Source organism: Arachis duranensis, chromosome 7 (assembly GCF_000817695.3).
Source record: "Arachis duranensis cultivar V14167 chromosome 7, aradu.V14167.gnm2.J7QH, whole genome shotgun sequence".
NCBI classification, from domain to species: Eukaryota; Viridiplantae; Streptophyta; class Magnoliopsida; order Fabales; family Fabaceae; genus Arachis; species Arachis duranensis.
The window spans coordinates 53,153,896-53,165,710 of NC_029778.3; the positions used below are offsets into that span (position 1 = coordinate 53,153,896).

An 11,815-nucleotide genomic window follows, 5' to 3' on the forward strand; every position below is an offset into this window, starting at 1 on the left:
CATTTAGAGATGTGCGATGTTTCTTCGATATAGAGTGACTAAAAGATCCCTCTCGTAGACCATTGATGAGACCCATAATGGCTGCTTCAGTTGGCAGATTTTGTATGTCCAGACATGTTTTGTTGAATCTTTCCATGTAGTTGCAAAGACTTTCTTGATCTCCTTATTTGATCCCTAATAGGCTTGGGGCGTGCTTGGTTTTGTCCTTCTGGATGGAGAATCTAGCAAGAAAATTTCCAGCTAAGTCGTCAAAGCTTGCAATGGACCTTGGGGGCAGATTGTCGAACCATTTAATTGTTGTCTTTGTTAATGTAGTCGGGAAGGCTTTGCATTAAATTACATCTAAGGCATCAGTGATATACATTCTGCTTCTGAAATTACTGAGATGATGGCTTGGATCTGATGTGCCGTCATACGGGTCATGTCGGGAGCTTTGAAGTCTTTAGGGATTTTGGTTTTCATAATCTCTTTGGTGAATGGGTCTTGATCCTTGCGGGGGTTGTCTTCATGACTGGATCGAGTAGCCTTGGTTTTTAGATTAGCTTTAAGCCTTAAGAGCTTGTCTTCTAACTCTTTACGTCGCCTAGTTTCCCTTCGAAGGTCCTTTTCGGCATCTCGTTGAGTTGTTTGAGGCGGTCTTGTTGAGCTTGGAGTGCCTCCAGGATTTCTGTATTTGGTGGACTCTTATCTTTATTTGGTTGAGGAGTATCTTTTGGTGTGCTATCCGCGTTTTTATACGGCGTTCTGTTCTCTAGATCATAATCATGGTTGTTGTCAAGGTTGTCCGCCATGATGATGGGATGACTTCCAAGTTCCTCGGCAACGGCACCAATGTTTCGAGGGTTACCTAAAACTGTAGGTCGATCTCAGACGAGATCTTCTGTACTGGTCGGTGCTGTTGAGTCCGACTTCATGATGGTGGCCGGAGCTATCGTGTCCAACTTGTTAGACCTGGTGGTGCTGCTGATCCTTCGTCACCGGAGGGTGGTGGTACCTGCAAGGGACTTCGATGCTTAAGTTAGCAAGGGTATTAAGCAGGTTTTTAGTAGAATCAGAGTATGAGTTATACCTGGGTGCTCCAATGTATTTATAATGGTGTGGGGTAATCTTCCTTTGGGATAAGATAGTTATCTTATCTTTATCTTTCGAGTGAAGTCATCCTATCTTTGAGGAAACCGCCCTTATCTCTCTAGGCTTGGGCTGCCCTTGGATTTGGGTCGTGTTCCTCTGTTTGGGCCCTCACTACAAGAAAAACACCCATTCAGGTACACTTGAAAAGTGTAGCCAAAAGTGAAAAAAAATGATGCCTTAAGCTACGGCTACGCTTTTTGGGGTGATTCCTATTCGGCCGTTGCCTATTCTCAAAGGCTACGCTTTTCTGCACCAAGGGCTACGCTTTTAGCGTTTGGGAATAGGCTACGCTTTTCAAGTGATGCTGTCCAGGACCAAAGGCTACGCTTTTCAGCTTTCATTTTTCCAGAATAGGCTACGCTTTTCAATGCTACTGCATCACTTATAAAGCGTAGCCACATTGTATACCATAGCTACTTTTTATAAGCAGGTTTGATTGTGTGAGTTTTGCCTCAAAACTATATTCCCGGTAATAACATAAAAGAAGAAATATGTTCATAACAACACTAATCAAAATATCTGCACAATCAAAGGCTTTTATCTATGATTGTATATATGTACTCCAAAATTCAAGTCTTGTACTGTGTAACGTGTTAGCGTCTTTTTGAGACTGTTGAGAACAATTTGTGAGTCCTTGCTGCCCAAGACAAATAAAAAAGAATTCCACGACTCTTTGAAGTTCCTTGCTATGAGAAGCCTTCATGTTTCATGAACATTGCATAAAGCAGCTCATTCCATGTATCAGGTACACCATGCAGACACTAGTGGCTGCAATCTTGCCGATGGAGTGCCGCCGTGCCGCCATTCGGACCAAGATAGTAAATTGATGAGTGTCCATCTTTTCTCTGAGCTGTCATCTCTGTTATATTCAATATTTTTAACTTGACAAGTTCAGTGCTGTTTTTGTGTGATGATAGCAATGAATTGCCTATTTTGAATTGTGACCAGTTATCATTAGGCACTAATGACATGTTAAGCTCTGGCAGTGTTTCCAAATGACAACTTCCACCGCTTCTCCAATCTCCACTTCTGTTCATACATTATTGGATAAATATATGTAAAACTTGGAAGGCAAAATATAAATCATAACAATTGTTGCAACAAATTACAAACCTGAAGTGCACGGGTGTATATGTACGAAAGAAAACTTGACTCTTGTTAAGATTTACAGTATCTTGTATCCAATTCAACACTGTCTCCATTGACTTCCTATATGCATCTTCCACCTTCATTTCCATCTTAACTTCCATACCTTGTTGGAAATAACAGCCCCCTGAGCAAATATGAAAAGGTTTGTTTATAGGTTTGTTTATCGAGATTCCAGAATTAATCCATGTATTAAATGATTCTTAAAAGTTAGCACAACACTGCTACCAGCTCAAACAACTAAACCAAAATAACTGTAAAAATTACAGACAAAAAAATTGTAACTGCCATGCAACCATTTAACCACAAATTCAGCACAATTATCATTTAGCAAGAATTAAATTGATATAATCAAACAGATTTGGGACCTAGCAGCAGCAGCAGCAATTAAATCATTCAAGAGATAACGGCAAAACAACAAAATAGGGCAGGAAAAAAAAGACAGCCTAGAAGAAGGTGGAAATTAGGGCAGAACCGGATAGCACAGGACAGAATAGCAGCAGGCAGAATCGAAGAAAAGGAATTTGTGAAACAGCAGGTGGTTTCATAGTTGTTTCATGCAGGCTACCTTTATCACCACATCTTTTATGGAAAGACTCATGGAAGTTTACAGCATCATCTGAGAAAAAGTACCTAAAGAAGTCTTCAACCTTTATCTACAGTTTGTAAATTTAAAATTTTAAAATTTCTAATAAATTTAGAAGACTAATATCACTAAAGTCAACAAGGGAAAACTTGAAAATGAAAAAAAAAATGGTATTTTTTCTAATAAGAAATACCAGAAAATCAGCTTCTGCAACACCTGTGTATTTTTCTGGGACTGCACATTAGAAAATAAGCTCAGATCAGCAGAGTTTTTGAAAAAATATGATGGATTAATAAAATATATTATAAGTTAAATACAATAGACATTTTTTTTATCTTTTTTATAAAAGAATAATTTCATTAAGATTTAAGGAGAAGTATAATATGATAAAAAAGCAAAACAAAGGATTCATCTATAAAGCATGGCTTTTCAAATCCTAAACACAATGGGCATGAAAAATTGATCAATTTTGCTTAGGCAAAGTTTCCTAGGGTTATATATTTAATATTTTTTAACTTCTCAGACCATAAATAAACAGAGGGGTTGGAGAATTTCAAAGACGGGATCAATCAAGTCTGTTTACCAACTTCTATTTGTAAGAAATCCCATTTCAATTTGGTTTCTTTTCTTATCAACAACAGAACCAACTTTCCCACCAATAAAAGTCCTCGACTCATATATATCCACCTGATCGAGAGCAATTAGAAGTAAACATACTAGATAAAATGCATTAGCTAGAATATCCTAATAAATTTAACACCATAATTGTGTTAAGAAACTGACCAAATCACTCCCCTTTGCTTCAAAAATCAAGTTTACCATGTACACCATAACATCCAATTTCAAAATAACATTTTCTTCGTTCCATACTGATAAGTCGCTTTGACTTTTCACATATATTCATAAATCAAAGTATCAAAATGACTTATAAAATATGAAATGGAGGAAGTGTGATATTAAAGATTAAAGGAGCTAAACCTCGTGTCCTTGATCTAAGAGTTCCACTGTAGTTGACATGCCAGAAAGCCTAGCTCCAATGATGGCAACTTTTAGCTTTGGTCCTCGATAATGTTCTGGCTCCGGCGAAAACAGCCCTTTTGGCGCTGGCAGGAAACCATTTCATTTGTCAAACTTACAGCTCAGCTCAATTACTTAATAACTAAACCTGGTAACATGGCAAACCAGATTCATTCATAAGCTCACACCACTCCCCTATGATATGTGTTGCGTACTCAGGTTTGAGACTTGATTAGGGTCAATAGTGGATGAGAACTCTTAATATTTTGTGTATAGTAGTATAGGTGTGTGTTGTGATATTATAATACTCAAAATTTATAGGCTATTCAATTTATGACAAAAAAAAACATAAATAGAAAACTGAAATATAACATGAGTAACATGGTGAATATGCAGCTAGCATACATAGTAATTAAAATATTTAATAATTGGACTTACAATGTTCCAGCGAATTGTGTGCTAAGATAAGCTTGGTCTTCAGGGAAGAACCTGGCAAGGCCAAAGTCTCCAATCTTGGGATGAAACTTATGATCAAGAAGAATGTTGCTTGCTTTGATGTCTCGGTGAACAATTCTTAGATGTGAATCCTCATGAAGGTACTGCAATCCCCTTTCCACGCCTAGAACAATTTGGAACCTAGTGCTCTAATGCAGGAATCGATCAGCATTGTTCCCTGCATGAGGGGAACATTCAAAGTTTCAATTTGCTCTGTTTAACCAATCCTAAGCTCTTGTGGGAATTAAAAAAAGAAGGGATACCATATATGAAGAGGTCCAAACTTCTGTATTCACAATCCTAACCATCCTTCACAATCCAGTATTCACCCACAGGCACAGAAATTCAGCAAAAATTAATGAAATTGAAAGTTCAAACACTCCCCTTCCCTCTCTTCCAGTCCAATACAACTTCTAAAATATATTGTTGCCTACAGAGACATCGAAATTAAAATTGAAATGAGAATGAAATGAAAGTTGAAGAGGGAGAGAGAGAGACAGAGGTTAGGAGTACGGACAGGAGCACGGCAAGCCCTAGCTGCGGCGGCGGCTTCAATCGACCCCAGGAGCGACGACAGTGCACGACGGAACAGCCTCCTCTCTTGCGTCGCATCTTCGTCCTCTCTCTCCATCTCGTCTGCAAATCATCTCTCTCTCCCCTCTGGGCTCCCTGCTCTGCGACGGCAATGGCGGCGGCTGCAGCGACGTTGCGGCGGTGACCCCCTCTCACTCTCTATTCTCTCGATCGCGCTCTCTCATCTCTGTCTCCCTCCTCTCCTCCCTCTGGTTCACTCTTTCTCTCGGATCTGGGTGTGTGTGTGTGAAAGGGGGGCGTGGTGGCAGTGGTGAGTGATGGTGAGAATGAGTGTGAGTGTGTGGGTGTGTTAGGGAAGGGTTTTCAACAATTAATTCGAAGGTGATTTGCGAAGGTGAGGGGCGAAACTTTTTTCTGATCAGAAGGCGAAAGTGAGGGTATTCGAAGGTGAGTGTGATTTGGTGATAAGGAAAAGAAAAATTACTAAGTGTTTGGGTGCATTTGGCCTAGATACATTAGGCTACGCTTTTAAAGTGCACCCAAAACTTAACAAATAGGCTACCCTTTAAAAGCGTCTCTTTTGATATGAAAAGTGAACCTATAGATATCAACCTACGACTACGCTTTATAAGTGATTTCTATAATACCTAAGGCTACGCTTTTTAAATGATGCCGCATTTGTGTATCCTTTTCTCTTATAAAAAGGCAACACGGAGAAAAGCGTAGCCTATTCTATGAATAGGCTACGTTTTTCAAATGTAGCTTAAAAAAGTGTGGCTGAATGGGTATTTTTCTTGTAGTGCGTTTTTGGGCTTTCCTGGTGATTTAGCTGAGCTCTTTGAGAAGAGGTCAGATAATCCTGACCTGAAGAGGTCGGTCAACTTTGTCGTAAATCAGCACGGGTCATACAGCTCGACCCAAGGCATGAACAATAACAAATACTTGACATATAGGGCATATAAATGAAAAATAATTAAAATCATTGTCACTATTCAAATTTATTCATCAAACAGAAGTTATGAAAAGAGAAATACAAGTAAAAGCTGGTGATAAGTTCCAACAAAGCACAATAAATTAAAACAAGGTTCTAAATTTAAGCTTGAGGTCCTCTTGCTTTCGACCCAAAGCGGCAGAAGCTTCGACAGTTTTCTCTTTGGCCTTGATGGTTTGATTGACTATTTTGACAAGAGCAGTACGACCTGAAGTCTTAGATGCATAAACTTGATTTATTTGCTAAAGTCATTGATTGAGCATTACATTTGTAGCCTCGATATTTTCTTTGCTTGATCTTAGTTCAGCAAACTCTTTTTCCAGAATCTCGACTTTAGTGGCTATGATCTTTTTCTTGGCTCGACCTTTTGATATAACTTCTTCAATTTGAGACCTGGCTATTTCACATTGCTTTAACTGCCTATCATAGGTAGCCAAATCTTGACTACTGTATTGTAGTCTTTCTCAACAGAGTCAATTTTAGAAATATGATTGAAAATATCTTCCATAAAAATTTCCAATGATGTTAAGGAATCTATTGGGATTTACTGATTTAAGAAGTCGAGGGCTGCCAACAGTCGAGCCTTCAGGTCGGCATTATTATTAATGTCTTTCAAGGGATGGTTAAGACAATCAAGAACAATACTGACCGTTTTGACAATCGAATGATCCAAGGCTTGGTGGAAGCTGTGGCTCAGGAGATGTGACTTCTTCTTCGTGATTTGGAATGATTTTTTCTATTTTTTGCACTGATGGGGTGATTTTGGGTTCATGACCTAAAGAAGAGAAAACCCATGTTCCTTCAGAAGTGTATACTTATCGAGCTTCTGAGAGAATGTTGGCAAGGTTGAAATCAAGGTCATCAAAGTTCAAGTCTTCAGCTTCAGGAGTAGGGACATTGATATGATACTCGTTGTGTTAGACATCAGCTGGATTATTGGTAGGAAGGATGGTCAAAGTTGTTGCAGCTGATGTCAAAACAGGATCAGATTCTTATTGGGTTTCGACATCAGTTGGCAGAGGCATATAACTCGCCTATAAGGGAAAAAATGAGACTCTAAGAATCTAGAAGAAAAGACAAATGAATATAAATACTACTGGGGAGTCAGTCGAGGCTTGGGAAGCAACAGTTGATGGTGTTGCTTGAATTGGACCAAGAAAAGGCAAGGATGACATCACCTTTTGAGGATGTTAATTCATTTCAGCCTTGACACCTGCTGGGTCGACACCTGGCTCATAATGACTTTGTTGTCCAGCTTGGGAGTGTGAGCTACGCTTTGAAGGTTTCGACTAAAAGGAAAGGTGAGCAAATTATTTAGCAAGAATTAGACAAAGATCAACTATTAAGGATGATAAACTTTGAAAAGTACATTGGTAGGAGGTAGATCAGATTTCTGTATCTTTTTGGGTTTGTCACCCATAAGGATGACGATGGCTCTACACTTCTTTGAAGATAGGGTGGCTTCACTCAATCGACCTCTGCCTTGACCCCTTTTTTATTTTGTTTTCTTAGGGCCAGTTTCTTCGCCTGCTCCCAGTCCTCTTTGACTGGCTTAGGGTCAGGGGCAATACCTGTTAGGTTTGTTGGTTGAGTAGTTGGAATAATAAGAAAGTATAAGAGGAGTAAGGACTTAAAGGTTTTTAATTATTAAGAAAAAATATGATACTTGGAGGATATCCAACAATCCTAGTTCGACCATGAATCTTATCCCTGACGCCTGGATAATATATCGCACCAATTGTGTTTATGCCCAGGGTACGATGCTGTGCTCTTCGGAGTCGATAATCCACTCCTAAGTCTTCTTTAGGAGGGTCAGGTAGTCGATCAGCAAAGCCAAAAAGGGCAGTGGAAAAAGAAGAGAATTTAAACATTTTCATGAAATTTTTTTTCTGGACAAAAGCATCTCGAGCTAAAGGTTTAAAATAATGGTCAAGACATTTATGAAAATGTGCTTCTTTTTTCTTTTTTCATACCTTTGATGCCTCGATAAAAACATACCTTACGTTCCTGAAATGCCATTTTACCTTATAATATTTCTCAAAGGCAATGATTTCATGGATATGCTCACCTTTGGTTTTCTTCGACGCAACAATAGTCTGTGCAGAAGGAAAAATCAAATTAGAGAGAGCTTGATCAGTTGAGGGACAATGAGAATCATAATAGTTTGACCACCATTCGTGAAAGTCAGGGGTTGAGAAGAAGCAGAATTTTATGTCATATCTCTAGTACTAAGAAGTTACTTTTTGGTGATTCAAATCCAAAATTTGGTCAAATTCTTTCAAGTATGACACTTCATAGTGAACTATTTAGGCCCCAATTTCTAGTGAAATAGGGGAAGGTAATGCTTGTGTAAGACCGAATTGCCTCGACGCATATTGAGGAGAATAAGTAACGAGTTTCTTTTTAAGGGCCATGGTCGATTCACAAGGAAGCCCTACAGGGAGGATTTGTGGAGTCAGGGTTTTCGACCACAGTTCATTAAAAGCCTCTTGATTTTCAGGTTTGAGAACTTGTTAAAGAATGAAGGTATCCACGTTACTTTTTCAACAGGCCAAAGGATTGGGATGGTAGCAAAAATCATCGTTGCTTTTATGATAAGAAAAATTTTAATGAAATGACAAAAGCATCGACGGATGACATGCCTTTTGGTTTTGACCAAGAAAAAGAAGACAATCAAATATCTTCAAGTGGAGTTTTGGGAAATTCAGAATGAGTAGTAAATTGAGGTTCAAACACAGACTTCAGCCGTAAGTTAAGAATCCAAAGTGGACCAAATAGGTTGATCGACAATTCTCTGCATCAAATTTTGCTAACTACCAAGGAAAGAGTTTCATACAGTTGACCCAAGATAAGAGAGGAAAGATTGATGTATTTCTTGTGATGAAGCATGATAGCTAATGAAAGGTAACTGCTTTTTTGGATTAGAATTGATTTGGGGCAGAAAACAAAAGCATTAAGCCATAAGAACAGGAAAGCGACATGCTCATTATCGGTAATAGGGTTCCCCTGGAACCCATGTTATTCTGGATAAAACCCGACATAGAAGTCGAATCAAAGTTGATATCAAAGACGTCATCAGAGCATAAAAAGACGGCACATCTGCCTCGATGAAATTGAAAATTTTATTACTTTAATCTGTTACTATCATCGCCGAAACATGAATGACAAATACTAGTGGTTTGGTTTGGGCAAATCTTTAGTTTTGTCCGAGAGAATTAACGGCGAAACAGCATAGAAATGATGGGCGAGAGACTAGCCAAGGAGAGTCAGAAGATTTTTCGAGTCGGGTCATATTGGCACACAGTTGGATTGGACTTGTTGCATCCATTCGGGCAATACTCATATGAAAAAAGATTGGACTTGTATAGACTAATTTTTTTACATAGAAACCTATATTTTATAGGTTACAGTATTATGATTTAGAAAATTAGTTCTTTTCTTAGTAATTTAATTAATTGTAATAATATAATATGAGAAATTAGTAAATTTATAAAATAATTTTATTATTTATGATAATATGATATGAGAAATTAATAATTTTTAGATTAATTTTATTAATTATAGTGATATGTCATAAAATTAATGGAGGAAAAAAACTTTATGATTATATATCAATCTCAATCACAATAAATAAGATGAATCGATTGAGTAACTAACAAATTTAATGGGTAAATGTTATTTTCTATTTATGCATTTATTTTCATTATATATTTATATTAATTCAATTAGATGAGTGTTTTAATAAAAAGAAAGATTATAATTATTATTATTATTGAATAATAACGATAATTATTGTTATTATATTAAATTGGCTTCTACAATATATATTTTGTTGCTTCTACAATCATGCAATAATATTTTCTTTCATTTGTTAACTAATTAAATTTGGTTATTTATATTAAATATATTTAATGATTACTAAAAATTAATCATATAATTATCATTATTAATAACTAATTATTAATAATTAATTTATATTTTTCTAAAATATAATTTTCTATCTTTTTGTTATTATTATTATTATTATTATTATTATTATTATTATTATTATTATTATTATTATTATTATTATTATTATTATTATATAGGTCACCATTAAGATAATAACTTGTCACTAATAAAATTTTAGGATAATGAATAAAAAATAAAATTATATCAATATAATTAAAATAGTTAAAAATATTTTTGATTGATAATTAGATTAATAATGTATTAATTATTAATTTTATATAATTATAATAGAGATATTGTTCTAAATTAGTATAATTATGAATTATTCATTAAATGCTAAGTATAATATTGTTATATAATTATAATTAAGATAATTTTTTGAAATAAATTTAAAAGAGATTAGTATAATTATAATAAAGAGATTATCTTAAATTAGTATAATTATGTATCATTCATTACATACTAATTATAATATAATTATATCAATTAAAGATCATTTTTAAAAATAAATTTAAAAGAGAGAAATAGTGCAATCATTTTGGAAGGAAAATAAGTTCACGAAAAAGTGATACCTCACTTTTATTAGTTGGGGGAAAACCCAGCATTAGTATATTAAATAGAAATAGATTGGTATAAACTATAATAAATTATATAACATTTAAAAAGAAAATAATGAATAAGAAGAAAATAAAAATAAATAGAATAGATAGAAGACTATAATAAAATAAATTTAATGTGAGAGTTTTTTTTGGTACATTTCATATCACATCCGTTTCAATAATAATAATAATAAATAAAAATACGTCAACTTGATATCTAAGAAAAAAATGATGAGATAAAATCATAATACAGTTCTAAAGTAAAAGTTTAAATTAGAACATAATATCATTACACAACACATATTGAAAGTAATTTCACACTACAATATACCACAAATAGGTAAATGACTTAAATTTAAATACGAAACATTTTTTATTTATGCATACATGATAACACCATGGTCTATAAATACTTCATAGATAACATATTTTATATAGCTCCCAATGATGAGCACGAAAGTTGGAGAGTGTGGTAGTTTGTGTCCACGATAGTTGTCTTTTTGCAACGACGCCTTGTAGGAAAAAAAAAGAATTGTTGTAAAAGTTATCAAATGAAAGAGTAATTGGTAAACGAATGATATTTTCTTCTAGCATATATGGTCTTTTATAGTGATAAAATAAAAATGGAAGGAATTAAATTTTTTATTTTTATATTAGGAATAGAATTTGATATTTATCCTAATAAAATTATTATTATTATCAATATAAATGGGTTAACAACTTGTCACTAATAAAATTATTGGATAATGAATAAGAATTAGAAGGATATGAATATAATTAAAATATTTAAAAATATTTTTGATTGATAATTAGTTTAATGATGCATTAAATATTGATTTTATATAATTATAATAAAGATATTTTCTTAAATTAGTATAATTATACATTATTCATTAAAATAATTAAAAATATTTTTGATTAATAATTGATAAGTAGTTTAATAATGCATTAAATATTGATTTTATATAATTAAAATAAAGATATTTTTTAAATTAGTATAATTATGCATTATTCATTAAATGCATTTATTTTTGAGGGAAAATAGGTTCACGAGAAGGTGACACCTCACTTTCATTAGTCGGGGAAAAACTCAATTTTAGTATATTAAGTAGATATATATAATTAGTTATTTTGTTATATTAATTTTATTAATTATGGTTAAATGACATAGAAAATAATTTAATTAATTATAATAGTAAGATATTATATGAAATTAGTAATTTTTTAGAATAATTTTATAGATTATAATAATATGATTTAGAAAATAAGTTTTTTTTAATTATTATATTAGTAAATTCCAAGGATCAAATGATAGGATGGACATATATTAAGGAGAAAAAAAAATATAAAAAATCTTAAACCATA

The 11,815-nt window shown here is 34.1% G+C and overlaps 1 protein-coding gene and 1 long non-coding RNA gene across 2 annotated transcripts; both read right to left on the minus strand.

Moving 5' to 3' along the window:
• Window positions 1–1,586: 1,586 nt before the first annotated feature.
• LOC107459076 (protein trichome birefringence-like 10) lies at window positions 1,587–2,811 on the minus strand. The gene is made up of 3 exons (XM_052252319.1): window positions 2,753–2,811; window positions 2,245–2,404; window positions 1,587–2,160 (listed from the first exon to the last, which is right to left on the minus strand). The coding sequence occupies exons 2-3, from the start codon at window positions 2,379–2,381 to the stop codon at window positions 1,893–1,895; spliced, it is 405 nt and encodes a 134-aa protein (XP_052108279.1). The 5' UTR covers window positions 2,382–2,404; window positions 2,753–2,811; the 3' UTR covers window positions 1,587–1,892.
• A 600-nt stretch (window positions 2,812–3,411) lies between these two features.
• LOC107459077 (uncharacterized) lies at window positions 3,412–5,418 on the minus strand. The gene is made up of 4 exons (XR_008001534.1): window positions 4,893–5,418; window positions 4,639–4,805; window positions 4,319–4,553; window positions 3,412–3,966 (listed from the first exon to the last, which is right to left on the minus strand). It is a non-coding gene; the product is annotated as an uncharacterized LOC107459077 (long non-coding RNA).
• Between the last annotated feature and the right edge of the window lie 6,397 nt (window positions 5,419–11,815).

Bases quoted from the DNA above. Each gene is read 5' to 3' on its own strand.
- LOC107459076 (XM_052252319.1), bottom strand. From the start codon at position 2,381: ATGGAAGTTAAGATGGAAATGAAGGTGGAAGATGCATATAGGAAGTCA. The intron at 2,161-2,244 runs GTTTGTAATTTG...ATGTATGAACAG, and splicing joins TATACACCCGTGCACTTCAG to AAGTGGAGATTGGAGAAGCG.